General features: G+C 47.4%; 7 protein-coding genes across 7 annotated transcripts; 3 read left to right on the forward strand and 4 right to left on the reverse strand.

The window, feature by feature from the left end:
* Positions 1-8: 8 nt before the first annotated feature.
* N7478_012794 (tRNA modification GTPase) lies at positions 9-1,559 on the reverse strand (the record flags this gene model as incomplete). The annotated part of the gene is made up of 1 exon (XM_056929004.1): positions 9-1,559. The coding sequence occupies one exon, from the start codon at positions 1,557-1,559 to the stop codon at positions 9-11; it is 1,551 nt and encodes a 516-aa protein (XP_056772366.1).
* Positions 1,560-2,170: 611 nt separating this feature from the next.
* N7478_012795 (uncharacterized protein) lies at positions 2,171-3,234 on the reverse strand (the record flags this gene model as incomplete). The annotated part of the gene is made up of 2 exons (XM_056929005.1): positions 2,171-2,669; positions 2,741-3,234. 2 exons carry the CDS (start codon positions 3,232-3,234, stop codon positions 2,171-2,173), a joined length of 993 nt encoding a protein of 330 aa, XP_056772367.1.
* Positions 3,235-3,825: 591 nt separating this feature from the next.
* Positions 3,826-6,295, reverse strand: gpi10 (putative glycosylphosphatidylinositol-alpha 1,2 mannosyltransferase; the record flags this gene model as incomplete). The annotated part of the gene is made up of 4 exons (XM_056929006.1): positions 3,826-5,296; positions 5,375-5,498; positions 5,825-6,041; positions 6,098-6,295. 4 exons carry the CDS (start codon positions 6,293-6,295, stop codon positions 3,826-3,828), a joined length of 2,010 nt encoding a protein of 669 aa, XP_056772368.1.
* A 781-nt stretch (positions 6,296-7,076) lies between these two features.
* hxkB (putative hexokinase) lies at positions 7,077-8,669 on the forward strand (the record flags this gene model as incomplete). Its single annotated transcript, XM_056929007.1, has 3 exons — positions 7,077-7,250; positions 7,345-7,755; positions 7,836-8,669. The coding sequence occupies 3 exons, from the start codon at positions 7,077-7,079 to the stop codon at positions 8,667-8,669; spliced, it is 1,419 nt and encodes a 472-aa protein (XP_056772369.1).
* Positions 8,670-9,086: 417 nt separating this feature from the next.
* N7478_012798 (CIA30 family protein) lies at positions 9,087-10,257 on the reverse strand (the record flags this gene model as incomplete). Its single annotated transcript, XM_056929008.1, has 3 exons — positions 9,087-9,805; positions 9,880-10,113; positions 10,176-10,257. The coding sequence occupies 3 exons, from the start codon at positions 10,255-10,257 to the stop codon at positions 9,087-9,089; spliced, it is 1,035 nt and encodes a 344-aa protein (XP_056772370.1).
* A 496-nt stretch (positions 10,258-10,753) lies between these two features.
* On the forward strand, positions 10,754-12,239 carry N7478_012799 (DUF1479 domain-containing protein; the record flags this gene model as incomplete). Its single annotated transcript, XM_056929009.1, has 2 exons — positions 10,754-11,014; positions 11,073-12,239. 2 exons carry the CDS (start codon positions 10,754-10,756, stop codon positions 12,237-12,239), a joined length of 1,428 nt encoding a protein of 475 aa, XP_056772371.1.
* A 541-nt stretch (positions 12,240-12,780) lies between these two features.
* On the forward strand, positions 12,781-14,389 carry N7478_012800 (DXO/RAI1 family decapping nuclease; the record flags this gene model as incomplete). Its single annotated transcript, XM_056929010.1, has 9 exons — positions 12,781-12,855; positions 12,912-13,154; positions 13,229-13,260; positions 13,326-13,353; positions 13,414-13,421; positions 13,483-13,586; positions 13,645-13,815; positions 13,873-14,172; positions 14,235-14,389. The coding sequence occupies 9 exons, from the start codon at positions 12,781-12,783 to the stop codon at positions 14,387-14,389; spliced, it is 1,116 nt and encodes a 371-aa protein (XP_056772372.1).
* Between the last annotated feature and the right edge of the window lie 115 nt (positions 14,390-14,504).

The following is a 14,504-nucleotide window of genomic DNA, read 5'->3' on the forward strand; positions in this document are numbered from 1 at the left end:
AACGAAACTCACTTTTCAAAGACAACACCCAACACATCCTCGACGTCACCACTTTCGCCCTTTCCAGTGATTTTAGCCAGCATATCTGCCGCAAACCGTAGGTGTTCGGCAGCGGTCACAATGTCAATTTCGGATTCTACAGAGTCAATAGTGTTTCTGGAGGAAGATCCTGCATCGTTAACAGTAGATGTAGTCGTTTGCGAAATGAAATTGTCAAGATGTTCCAAACACTGTTGTAAATTTGAACTTTGCCGATGGGTTACACCAAGTGAATCTTCCCAATATGACGTATCATAGTGGGAGTGCTGTTCTCCTGCGAGAGTCAATGGTGAAGCAATCTCCTCAAAGGTCGAGATCAAGCCGTTTAAGAAGCGCTGAAGATGACCGGGATCACTAAGCTCTGCAGATGAAGTCCCGGTTTCGGCTTGTTCACACGATATGGCGAAAACTCGACTAAGAGAGACGCTAGGGAAGAAGGCGCGAACAGTATCTGCCATGCCTTGTGACGACGGGCCTTCACTTCTGTGAGGTGAAAGCCTGTCGCATTTGTTAATCGCGATGACAAGATGCTTTCCAGCGTGGATGCAATCATTGACTGCATCAACTACCTCGGGTTCTACGAATAGAACAGGACCGCCTGTAGCGTCTTCAAGAGAAAGCACAACCACAACAACGTCGGACTCCAAAGCTCGAGCCCTTGCGCGACGAATTCCTTCTTTCTCCACGGCTCCAATTACAACGGAGTCATTGGATCCCGAGTCTCTGCGCTCTGCGCGTATGCCAGCCATGTCACCGAGTTTACAGTACCATCCTCCCAGGTCAACGCCAACATCAACGATATCACGAGTAGTACCTTCCTCGGTACTGACGATAGCAGCCTCCTTGCCAACAATTCGGTTTAATAAAGAGCTTTTCCCCGCATTCGGGGCACCCAGCAGGGCAACACGAATGCCATTACGGAGCAATTCTCCCTTGGACGCATTCTGGATATGAAGCCCAATTTGCATCTGAAGTGTCTTCGCCTGTGTAGAAACCGAGGAAACCAGCTCTTCGGTTGACTCATCAAAGTGTTGATCTTCAGAGAAATCAATCAGGGCCTCTAGTTCGCCACGCGCATAAAGCAATTGTTGCCGCCAAAGCTCATAACGGTTAAGTAGCGCGTCGCTAGAGCCGCGCACTGCTAGGCGTCGCTGCTGCTCAGTATCAGCAGATAATGTATCTCCTAAAGCTTCGATCTGAGGTAACCCAAGTCGGTCGTTCATGAAAGCACGCCGTGTAAACTCGCCCGGCTCAGCGTAACGCACGACGGTCTCCGATCCATTAGTGCGCGCGATGGCGGCGAGAACGGCCTTGACGATCGCGGGCCCACCATGGATGTGGAACTCGATAATTTCTTCGCCCGTGACGGTCTTCGGTGCTGGGAAGTATAGAACAAGTGCGCCCGCGTCTAAAACTGTGTTGGCAGAGGGCGGCTTGGAGGGGTCGTAGAGGGTACGGAGGCCGACGCGACGGGGCTTAGGAAGGGAGGTTTGTGGGCATAAGGCATTGTAAATCTGCATATCACAGTCGTTTGTCAATAGTGGTTCCGACTGGTAACAAGGTGCTAAGGAGTTGAAAAAGTGCTTACCGAGACACAAGCCGGGCCGGAAACCCGCACAACTGCAATTGCAGCTCTTCCTGGTGCTGTAGAGAGAGCGTAGATTGTGGACCCGGCATCAAGCATAGAAGCCTTCTGTCGGGAAGAGGAGAAGCTTCTGATAGATACGGGGCATCTTTGCAGGGTCGTGAATTGGGAAGTCGAGGTCCGATGGCCGCACAGCGGTCTATGGATGCTTGTCGCCAACCATGCTGGGCGATAGGGAATAGCCCAGCGAATACCTCTACAGTAAGACGCTTGCATGCGTAGAAAAATCACCGAGTTTGAAAAGTAAATCCTAAGTCAATGTTGCCAGCACGCGACATGCAGCTCCAGCGATTTTTGATTCTCGATAAGAGCGATAACATCACATAAGCGTCGCAAGGCCAAAATATTGATGCCTTATAAGCCACCGATTAACTTATGGTTCGCATAAACCCCAAATACAACATTCGGTCTCAGCCTCGTGGACAGAAATTTCATTTAACTTCAAAGTATGCTTACTACAGGTTCTATGCTGCCCAGATGTCGGCTCTAAGCCTTCCAGGCCTTGTACACTGTCTTGCAACCAAAAATCTCTCCCTTTTTGAGCAACACCATTGATCGCCAAGCTGGCTCATTGATCGCATTCACGTACCGGCTAGGCTCTACACAGAACCCAGAGCCTTCCGCGTGTGCAGGGGCGCCATTAATGGAAGGCACATTGATGTACTTGCCCGTATAAAATTGGAATGCTGGCTCAGTGCTGTGGACTTCAAGGTGAAGGCCTGTATCGGGGTTGCTGAATTGGGCGAGACGGCGCAAGGCTAAGCCGCGGGTATCGAGGGGAATCTTCGATGGATCTTTCTCCATCACGAAGACATCATCAATATGGGGACCAGTCGCCTCGAGTTCAAACAGCTTGGTCACGTCACGGGGGAATTGAGCGATTCCGCCCTCTGGAATGCCGGTTGAATCAAGTGGGAGGTAGTCATTTGTTTCCAGTTGGGCCATGGTGCCGGTGATAGTAGCCCCATCGCCGATATTGAAGTAGCTAGTCGGGTGAGACAAATTGTAAGTACTTTATATGACGTGATCCAAAAAAAAGCTAAGTTTAGAGCTTACCTGTGGTTTGTGATGTTGACGACAGTCTCTTCACATTCATTACCGACAAACTCGACCTCATATTCGGCAGTTAAGACGGTTTTCTCGTCCTCTTTGCTAGCTGTGTACCAAACACGCACCTCCACTGTACCAGGGTATCCCTCTTCCGCGTCTTGGCAGCGATATTTGAAGAACAAAGAATCATGACCGTGCCGGCTAACGGTATGTGGGCCATCAAACACACGTTTTCCCCAGCCCTTCTCGCCGCCGTGAAGGGCGTTTGGACCGTTATTTTTCACAAGCTGATAAGAGCGGCCGTTGAGGTTACCGATTATACCATCCTTGATGCGGTTGGCAACGCGACCGATGGTGGCACCGTAATGCGGGGTGTTATGCTGAACATAATCCTCTTGCGTGGGGAACCCCAGGACAATGTTCTTACCACCAACGCGGAATTCCTGGATGATGGCGCCGAGGGGCAGAAACGTGAACTCAGCTTGCTGTGGAGCGGACATGATCTGTCACTATTTTTCTATTTTGGTGCCTTTTAAACGTAGTTTGAGTAGGAAATGGAATGAGTTGATGGTCGGATGGAGAGTTTTAAGACCGATTGGCATGACGTCCCACGGGGTGGGACCCCGCAACAAGACGGAATGGTCCACCGGGGGGGTAAATTGGCCATGAAGCTGGTGGGGATTTCGGAGTTTTGCCTAAAATAGGAGGTTCTTTATAGCCGCAATTCGAAATTGATGTAGTAAATTGATCCAAAGGACGCGGGTGTGGGGCGAGGATTGAATTTAATTAGCCGAGTTTAGTTTCCGATTGTATACACCTTTTACTAGTATGCAGTACCAGTTGACATATGCTAGATCATTGGTGAGTAGTCCTAAATGTGAAAATTAATCCATCTGACAAGCTGTAGACCTTTCCAAGGCTATGTCCAATTAGTATTCATTCAAGGGCCAAACGCCAGGCTCAATGGATACTACCTACGGAAGTCATGACTGAACTAGAGGCTATGGAATTGGAAAGGTGCAAGAAATACTTGGGATTAATGGCGCTCTTATATAAATACACATCAACATCAGCAAACTAGGAGAATTGATTCATTGCCACAAATCGCGCTCCTTTTTACCGATTCTCTTCTGTACTGATCCACCCAGCCATTCTGGCCAAGATAACATCCAGTCTTGCCAGCGAGAAGTCCAATCTTGCCAGCGAGAGGTCTTCCACCCAAACTTAGCTAATGCCGTATCAATCCAAAAGGGTTCGGTCCAAGGCCATCGGCTTGAAGATTTTGTCGAGAAAGGCCAGGGATACGAGCGTTTTGAGGTTTGGAATGGCAACCATGAAGACGATGAGGGCCACGAGAAAGATTTTGAAAGATTTGAGATCCATCCCTGCTTCTTCTGTTGGCGGCTCGCCTCTGCTTTGATCGCGTTTAAAACGCGATCAAATTGGTGATCCTGGTTGTGATGTTCACGACGTCGGGTCTCTGAGCGCTCCAATCGCCATGAATCTTGTTCTACCGGATCTAAGCACCAGACAACGATGTCACCATGCCGGCGCCAGTCATCGTGCCAATGCGTGTTCCACGTTCGCCAGCATTCACCATATGAAGAGCCGCGAAGAAGGCTTTGCATTGTCGGTTCGAGTTGAGCAAAGAAGACGAGGTAATCAGGCCACTCGTGAAGTGGCGGGTTGGAAGGAGACAGCGATTGGGACTCTGTCAAATAACTTGGCCGACGAGGTAGATGTCGTAGCCCACCAGCCATATTTTGGCGCAGAAATTGACTCGGGTTGTCGTAAAACTGGTCGGCCTCATCGCGATAGACTGCCTTCTGTTCCTCATCCATATCGATTGGTGGCTCGCAAGAGAGCGCCCATGCATTAAGAGATGGATATACCATGTGGGAGCGCCAGGGAGTGCTGTGGCAAGGCATTAAAAATCCAGCTGTGATTCCAGTCTCGCCTAAGAAAGAATTGGGATCTGCTGTATGTTCCCCATTCCGATTCACTGATGAATGGGTCTCGTATTGCCTACGGAGGTAGGCGAGGACCTTAGAAGGTCCTGATGCGTGGAGGAACGATGTATATACGGCAATAAATACATTAGTCAGTATTAAACAGATAAACGCCAGTCTTTTGGGAGTATAGGTATTTGATCTGGATGTCAGGGCTGGCCAGAATGTTTGCACCAGGCGGGGTGCAGCTAAGATGTGTAGTGCTGGTAGTATTGGATAAATAAAACGGACTTCTTTGTGAGAGATCAAAGACAAGACCAACGGCATCAGCAGGGAGATAGTCGCCAGCTGTACACGTATTGCGGTCTGAAGCTTGTCAGAAGCGGAAGAGACTCGAGTCGTCAATGTGAAATATAGTCCAGAAAGAGCAAAGGGAATCAGCGTGGTGAGCAAAAGCGGATATCCCTGCGAGGCATAATAGTGCCAATCATTACGGCCATAGAATATCGCCAGTGATTGTGCGATGTTGAAGTAGAGAAAGCGCAGTGGGGGGAAAGTCCAGAATCCATAGAATAGGCGGTCTGCAGTAACAGAGACAGCCAAAATAACGAGTCTATTCAAATGGGTCAGTACGTGCTACTTGAACAAAAGAACAGGGGACCACGGACCCGCAAACTACAGCCTCTCGTACAAAGACCATGCGTCGAGTCCAGCAGCATTGAAGCCAAACGACCGCGGCCAAGGTTGCCCAGATGATGATATTTGTTGGACGAAGAATGCAGGCAACTGCTGCGAGGGATAAGCACTTGCGTATGCTGTTTTATGTATTAGCAAATATTGCCCAAGATTTCAAAAGTTCGACTTTGGAGCTCGCTTTACCCCGAAGGTGTTGAATAGCTGGCTGCTTTAGCCTTCTGACGAGCACCATTCTCACTGATATTTGTCGCAATAGACCATTGCCATGGCCAAAAATACAATGCGACAACGGTAAGGGATGTTTCTAAGCAATTGGATAATGTTCTCGTTGAGCAAAACCATTGCCAAGGATTGAAGATCGTAGCGAGCAACTTTCAATCATTAGCCTACACTGCCTTCTGATGGATACAGGACCCAAGATCGATACATACTGTTGCCAACGCACCACGAGAATCTTCTCCATAAACCCGATTGGCGAGCTTCCATGTATAATAGTCACTAGTTGCCGATATGACAGCCTGGACGGTTTTCGGGGCGGCGATCAAGAATTCCGCGCGAATTGAGGGAGAAAGGCGAAGTAGGGACGCGAAGACATCAATTAATTTGTAGATCGCAGCGAAAAGAAGAGGATGCAGTGAGGATCGCAACTGATGTCGCCATTCCTGTATAGAGCTTGGTCAATATATTGCGTCGCTTAAGCGTTTGTTGTATGACTTACCCACGTAAGCCAGGCCCCCTGGTCTTTCCCAAAGGCAATTTGCCAAGCCGGCTCGAGTGACTGAAAGAATTCGTCTGGTTGGAAGAATGTTCGAACTGTGAACGCATTGACAAGGCGCAAGGCGATCAGAAAAAGTAGGATATTCCAAGTTGCGGCGGGGGCGACGCGGCGACGCGAAGAAGAGCTCGGGGGAGGCATGATCAAGAGGAATGAGAGCTAGTAGTGGTAGCAACAGTAGCAGTCCCCATATGTGAAGTGAATTATTTCATCGTGGGTTGTATTATAGTGTACAATATGGCATCAGATACTAGAAGAGGAAAGAAAGAAGGAATGAACTCATCATCAATCGAACCCCGTGTACTTGGCTAATCGGAGGGCCTCGGAGATATGGGGCCTCGGAGGGGGTTCCGACAGATTGGCGCCTTGGTGCCTTAATGCCTTAAAAACAGCTTACCCGCATCAGGAATCCACGTCTTAGACCTTCATCAATCTTGAATGTTCAAGTTGCTTTTAATTCTTAATGGGCATAATTAAATCGGCCTTGAAATTTCATAGGCTTTTTTGAGTAAGCATTGAGGCAATATTGAATTAGCGTCTCTTTCTCAAAATGCAAACTGCTCCAAAATCATGCTACTATGGGCACATACTGCAAGAATCCATCAAGCGAATAGTACTACTTGACGAACAAGTAAAATATACCGTCTAACAAGAAGAGGTAATTATTCAAGTCACTTCCAAATTTCAAGCTGAGGATCAACATATACATAGGAAAACATGGGTATTGTCTTCATATCGGATTTCGCATCAATTATCCGTCGACGGTAGTCATCATGTGGTCATCGTGGCGTACGTAGGTGCAATGAATTAGCTACCGTCTTTGACATGTAAGGTATCGCTGGAGAGATTCTAAAGGCATGTGTCGACATTGACATGGCTTATATCATTAAGCATTGGCGGCTTTTATTTCAGGTGCGAGATTATGGCTGGTTTCCGATATCGACCAGAGCTCCTCGACGGGATCTCAGAACATGAGCTGGCATATCTCAAGCAATATGAAGACTGGTTTATACTGGAAGCAGACGACTTGAAGAGGATCACAGATCATTTTGTGAAAGAATTGGAAAAAGGGCTCACAAAAGAAGGTGGCAATATTGTCAGTCTCATCATAAACCTTTGATACATTCCAATACCGTTCTATACTGTCCTATGCTGTCCTATACTGACATAACTCTTTTTTACCCAACCAGCCCATGAATATAACCTGGGTGATGAGGTTTCCCTCAGGTCATGAGACGGGCCGAGTCCTGACTATCGATTTGGGAGGAACAAACCTACGTGTTTGTGATGTCTGTCTGTCATCGCGCAAAAGAGATTTTGAGCAAACCCAGCGGAAGTTCAAGCTGCCAGATGAAGTCAAAACGGGAACCAACTTGCAGTTGTGGGATTTTATAGCAGGTCGCTTGGAGTTGTTTCTCCACGAACATCACCAAGGGGGCCAGAACGGAGGAATAATTCCACTATCCTTTACCTTCTCATTTCCCGTTGATCAAAAATCAATAAATAGCGGGATTCTCCAGCGCTGGACGAAGAATTTCAATGTCTCAGGAGTTGAGGGAGAAGATATCATTCCCCAGCTTCGGGCTGCGTTCCAACGAAAAGTAAGAAAACTCATCAGAGCTCTCGATGGCTGCAAGGTCTATGTCAATGAAAGACTGCTGACTCTTTTGTTTTAAAAAAGAACCTACCCGTGAGAATCGTAGCACTGATCAATGACACAACAGGAACGCTCATTGCATCACATTATCGAGACCCCCAAGTCAAAATTGGGAGCATTTTCAGCACGGGATGCAATGCTGCCTATATGGAAGAAATAAAATTGATCCCTAAGCTGAAGGATGCTGGTTTACCTGAAAATACCAAGGTCGTTATTAACACCGAGTATGGGGCGTTCGATAATGACCGCAAAGTCCTCCCATTGACCCCATTTGATCGGAAGATTGACTCTCAATCGTCGCGGCCTGGCACTCAGATTTATGAGAAGATGGTCTCTGGACTATACATTGGCGAAATGCTTCGGCTTATCCTTGTCACCTTACATGAAGAAGGGCGGCTGTTCAAGGGCCAAGATATCAGTCGTCTTCGACACGAGAATGCCCTGGAAGCCTCCTTTCTCTCTGTTGCTGAGATGGACGTCTCTGATGACTTGGATGACATGCGCGAAGAATTTGAAGAGAGCCTGAGTCTATCACCAAAAGTGTACGAGTTGAAGATTTGTCGATATCTTATTGGATTAGTTGCAACTCGAGCTGCACGCCTATACGCATGTGGAATTGCAGCCATCTGCAAAAAGAAGAATATACGAAGATGCCATGTTGGGGTGGATGGATCAGTGTTCAACAAATATAGTGGTTTTAAGGGACGAGCGGCGCAAGGACTTCGTGACATATTTGATTGGCCTCCCGATGAGCTTGAATTGATTGCCCTCAACACGGCCGAGGACGGCTCAGGCGTCGGGGCTGCATTAGCCGCGGCACTGATTCTTGAGGGCGAACAAAAGGCAAAGACATTGTGATCATTCTTCTCAACGTCAAGAAAATGTATGAGACTACCTAATTTGTTGTCAAGTTCCATATATAGAGGTTTTTTTATTGGCGCTTCGTTTTCAAACGTTAGAGAACTTGAGATCAGTCCATCATAGCAGGGCTTCTTTTTATTTTTGGTTGTATGTCGTAGACCTCCGTGACACCTAAGTATTTCGAAGCTGTACCTTCATCGCTTCGCAGGGGAAAGTAGACAGAGGATGGTGGGAACTGGAGCAGCGAAATGCAGAATGCTGTAATGGAGCGACTCCCTGGACATAGCTTGTCGGTATCACACTTGGGCATTGACTGTTCAAGTCGTTCCAGGTAATATGGAATAGGACATATTGAGGATTTATTACATTCCGTGGGTGAATATGGTACAAAAGCTATCCTTGATGGATTGAAAACTACCCCTCCCATTCGGATCGAAGACCTTTCAGCCCTTTCTTCCTAGATTCAGGTTCTTCATGTTTCTGGGTCCCCGTTTCTTCTTTGGATTCGGTCCAAGCAGAGCGAACTCCTTCGTCAACTGACAAGGCATCCGCCCCGCAAATCCTTCGCTCCTCCTCGATATCCGCTTCGCCCATCCCATTGGTTGCCCAGATCTTGTGAATACGTAGGTCATAAGCCCCCTCGATACGATCTGTAAGACCGATACCAATACTTTTCACTCGTTGACGAATAATAGAGGTTTGCGGCTCAACAACGAACCCATGATTGGTGCGAACGAATGTATTGAATGGAAGGAGCACTGTCTCCCAGCCTGTTGAGCCTGATGTAGTGACGGTACTTGTCGAGGACATGACGGTGGAGTCCGGGGGGACATCTGAGAGTGCCGAGGGCGTTCCGGCGGGATACAGCTGCTCGGCGGCTTCGGCATCTTCAGAGGATTTGGTATGAAGAGCTTGGTTCGAAATAGCTGCGCTATCCTGAACACGGTGATGTCGGGTATACAGTCTATGTTGGTGGATATCAGTCTCGACGAGGGAGTCTGTTTGGATATTCACAGTGTATCGGCGACCATCGGATTTAATACGTAAGGCGAGGTAAGCGTACGGGTCGACATCCCAGTATAAACGGCCAAAAAGCCACAGTCCGCGATCATTGTTGCGAAAGGCGGCATAGCCTGTTGTTGATTCGCGCAATTAGTCTTGCTGGTTGGATATTATTTGAGCGGAGCGAGTTATGACGCCAACGTACCAGTTCGTTCAACACGCCAGTTATCCGGGAGCTTCGTTGATATTTTGCCGTGGAATCGCACGTGGGCTGGAGTGTTGGAGGTTGGTTCGGCTGGTTCATAGTCTAAGCTGGCCGTGCTGAAACCACCAACGGCGCGATCGGCGAAAGTCTTGCATTCGGAAACTGTTCTCTCGTCTTCAAAATCTAAGAGAGTATAGGGTTTGGTAGGAGTGTGCAGTGCTTCAGTATTCCAGGCTAGATTATGCCGTTAGACTTTTACCCTCTCCTCTTGTAATAACTGGGTATGGTCACTGTACCTATTTTCGAGAGGCGCCCAAGTTCTTCGGCACTGCGCCGGAAGAAATTGCCTTGAGCAGCTAACCTCCGAGTGGGTATCATATCTCCGTTTTTATAGGAGATGCAACGGGAGCATAGAAGAATGGCTGGAGAAAGTGCTTCCAAGAAATGGATTGAATAGGATCCTGTGAAAGACGGACCGATCGGCCGCGATAAGATAGCTCCGTCTCGTATGATTTCATTCCTACTATATTGAGAAGCTGACTAATATTCCAAGATACCCAACTATTTTGTATTTACGCTACGTTCTCTCCCGCGCGCTCAGCTACGTCAGAACCCCACTTGGCTTCCGAGGTCTCGATGTATGTAAGGTCATTTACTGAATTACATACTTACATACTGGGGCGGGATGGGAACTTCTTTAGGAGATCGGAACGCTTTCCAATTTTGATGATTCCGACAGTGCTGGGGCAGTACTCCGCAACAATATGGTGAATATATAATTCGGTTTCACCCCGGGGCCCCGCGTTAGCAAAAACCTATAAATTTTTCAAGTGGGACGAAAGAAAAAAGGACTTTCCAAATCGGATTTGCAACAATGTCCAGAATTCTTCCAAGATGGGCGGTTCGCGCAGCGTCAACATCTGCCACGCCGCAAACAACCAAGGCCGCTGGCGATATCTCCTCAGTCTTTCCTAGTTTACGACCAGATTACCAGCCAGAGCCTTTGCCTCCTCGATTTCAAGAATTGAAAGAGAAATTATTTAAAAAGAACGAGAAAGCCTTGAAAGAAGGTTGGAAAAGGCTATTGCCGAGTCTGGAAAACGAAGTGGAGAAAATTAGATCCCAAGGTAGCGATGTAAGTCAAGGCACCACGGACAAATGGAATCATGCAAAATAGTAACACTACAGGTCAGATTATTCCATCAGTCGATTACTCCGATGTCGTGTCTGGCAGAATAAACGAAAACACCCTGAAAGAGATCAAATATCGAGGAAGCGTGGTCATTAGGAATGTTCTTCCGCGAGAACAAGCGCTGGACTATAAACAGCGAGTGCGAGATTATGTTTCTGCCAACCAGCAGCGAGTGAAAGCTTTCCCACCTGATTCTCCTGCCGTTTATGAGCTTTACTGGACTCCCTCGCAAGCAGAAGCTCGCGCCCATTCCAACACGCTGACCGCCCAGCGTTTCTTGCAGCATCTATGGCATTCATCAGATCCGAGTACCAAGATCTCAACTTCAAATCCCCTAACATATGCGGACAGATTGCGCATTAGAAACCCAGGCGATTCCAAATTCACTTTGGGTCCCCATATCGACGGCGGCTCACTGGAGCGCTGGGAAGATCCGGAGTATGCCAGTGTTTACAACAAGATTCTCGAGGGCAACTGGGAGCAGTACGACCCGTGGGATGCCAAGCATCGCCTCTCTGCAAAAATGGATATGTATAACGGTGCAGGAGCTTGTTCAATGCTACGCTTTTTCCAAGGGTGGCTTTCCATGTCTGATACTGCTCCTGGAGAGGGTTCGCTGCATGTTTGCCCCATGGTTGTGCACAGTACTGCCTATACTATTCTACGGCCATTCTTTGATATAGAGAGCCAACAAGTTTCAAGAGACGCCACATTTCCTGGATCCGTCCCTGGTGCGTGCCAAGAGTATAACCCTGTGACACACCCTCATTTGGAGCTGGAGAGCACCATGGTCCCGATACCTCGAGTTGAACCTGGAGACTTTGTTGCGTGGCACTGCGACTCACTTCATTCGGTTGATAAAGAACATCGCGGCAGCGGGGATTCAAGTGTGATGTATATTCCCGCTACTCCTCTATGTGACATGAATATCAAATATCTTCTCAAGCAACGCGAGGCCGCATTGGCATACTCCCCACCATGGGATTTCCCTGGCGCAGGTGGCTCTGGCGAGCAAGGGTTTGAAGGTGCTTTAGACTGGTCTACGTTGAACCCTGAAGGTCAACGTGCGATGGGACTAGGTGACCAACCTTGGGAGATCAATGATACCATGTCTGAAGGTGAGAAGAGGGCAGTGCAGTCTGCTAACAAAATTTGTTTTGGAATTTGAGATAATTGAAGATGACATTCAAATAAAAAACCAAGACTTTCTTTCTATACTATTGAATACATTTTTCTTTCATTCTTCTCAATATTTAAAACTAGCCAGTTTGCGTAAAGCGGGTATTTCCGCCTAAGGCACCAAATCATGATTCTTAGACTTATGATTGGCTGAAATCCCGATTACTCAAAGCCCGGGCAGGTAACTTCCCCCTAGTTAATTACAGCGCAAGAGCGACGCGCTTAGTCGAATTAAGCTATACGCGGTGCCAATACTGCAATTTCGACTCGGAATTTCATTGCAAAAAGCTATGCAGGTATAGAAGTCGATGTAATAGAATAGTCCTATCACAAGTGCTATTTTCACCGTCTATTGTGGCTCCAAAATTCTCTCTGCGACTGCGAAAGAACCCTGAAGACGACTCAGTCTGAGCCTATGAGATTTCCAGGACTGCCTGCAGCCTCCATAGCATTTTGCTCTTGGCCATCCACAAGAAAAAACATCGGCTACAAGCACCTAGCGTCCAGCGACGTGAAGACAACCAGTCAACATGAACCCATCCATCTTTGAGATTCAGCCAGTGAACCGCTTCCTTGGTTCAAACACCACAATCCGCCGACCCAAAGTATGTTTTAGCCGTGTTGTTAGCTCTACCGTATGGAGTAGCTAAAGTTGTCTTAGGAAATTACATGCTTCTCTTATGATGATAAGCGTCGATTCTCGCTGGGAGAGTCATCGCTGGCATACTACTATCCGCCTAGTTTGCCAGCGGATCTGAATGAAGGATTCGAAACTTTCCAGAAACTCAATGATTCCGCTGATGAGCATCTGGATGCTCTGTTAGATACAGTCACTGCGCTTGAACGGGATACACAAAAGAAATGCGATGCTGATATCGTTACGTGGCGTGGAATGATGACCAAGGTAAGCCTAAAAAATTACAGTAGGACTCGCGGTAGTAATTGGTGATTCCCGGACGGCTTAACGTGGTTATTTAGATTTTGGCAGCGCCTTATGATATGATGAATGGGTACGTTGTCCGGTTGATGGCAAAGAGATAAAGTGGTTTCATTACTAATGAGTCGTGGTTCACAGCTTTGAGATGAATGCGACCTGCTTCCAGGTATGTTATATTGATTATTGATAAGCCCTTAAAGAAAACACGAACTAACATTCAAGGAAGGGTACAATGTGTGTTCATCTGGATCAAACTCGATCGCGTGGCTATGAACCCTTTCTAATTCACTCCCAGATTCATCGAAGAGGACAATAGCTACAAGAACAGACAGAAGGAAACCCAGCGAAATCAACGAATGCCACCAGGCATGGCATCACAAGAAGAAATGATGTACTGGGGTATGAGTGACTTTCAAAGAAGACATCTCACCGCACGGTAGCTAACCTACCTTGCTAGGCTATAAATTCGAAGTTTTATCAGTTCTTCGACAACCCTGGGACCCGACAACTCGTGAAGAAATAGAATCTCGACCTTCGCAGGTTGTGAACAATAGTGCACAGTATTGCTCCGTTGTCAAAACCGGGATTGGAAATACCCGCATGATTCTTGGCGGCGAGGTCGATGCAGGTGAGCATGAACCCAGAGAAATTTCCAAGTTTATCAGACTAATACTATGATCCGTAGTATGGGACTGTAAACCAGAGAGAAAGGAAGATCCTATCCACTGGGTAGAACTGAAGACATCTGCTGAAATTCGCAATGAGCGCGATATGTTGAAATACGAGCGAAAGTTACTGAAGTTCTGGGCACAATCCTTTTTGCTCGGCGTGCCGACTATAATCGTCGGTTTTCGGACTCAACAGGGCATTGTTCATCGCCTAGAAGAGCTCGATACTGCAAGTATTCCAGGTAAAGTCAAGAAATTGGGGAAAGGCTCATGGGATGGAAATATTTGCATCAACTTTGCAGCCGCGTTTCTCGAATGTATGATTAGCCTTTTAGTATGCTTCCCCTCTTCTTCTGATTAGATGCTAACAATAATACAGGGCTCAAACAGACTGTTCACGAGGATGGGATTTGGAGAATTCGAAAACGGGACAAGTCTACAGTCATTGAGGTATTCAAGGTTGAGGACTCAGGACATGGTGGTATACTCTCGCCGGCTTTTAAGGAATGGCGATCAACTGCTCAACACCTCTAGTCTATAGAAATTTGAATGCATCCGAGTCTGAATGCGAGTCTTCCAAGTTTGGATATTTCTATTTGCACGCAAGGAACGCTGTGAGGCTATGGCCGACCCAATGCTCAAGTGTCTA

Source organism: Penicillium angulare (assembly GCF_028827245.1).
Source record: "Penicillium angulare strain IBT 27051 chromosome Unknown utg000012l_segment0_segment0, whole genome shotgun sequence".
In the NCBI taxonomy this organism is placed as follows: Eukaryota; Fungi; Ascomycota; class Eurotiomycetes; order Eurotiales; family Aspergillaceae; genus Penicillium; species Penicillium angulare.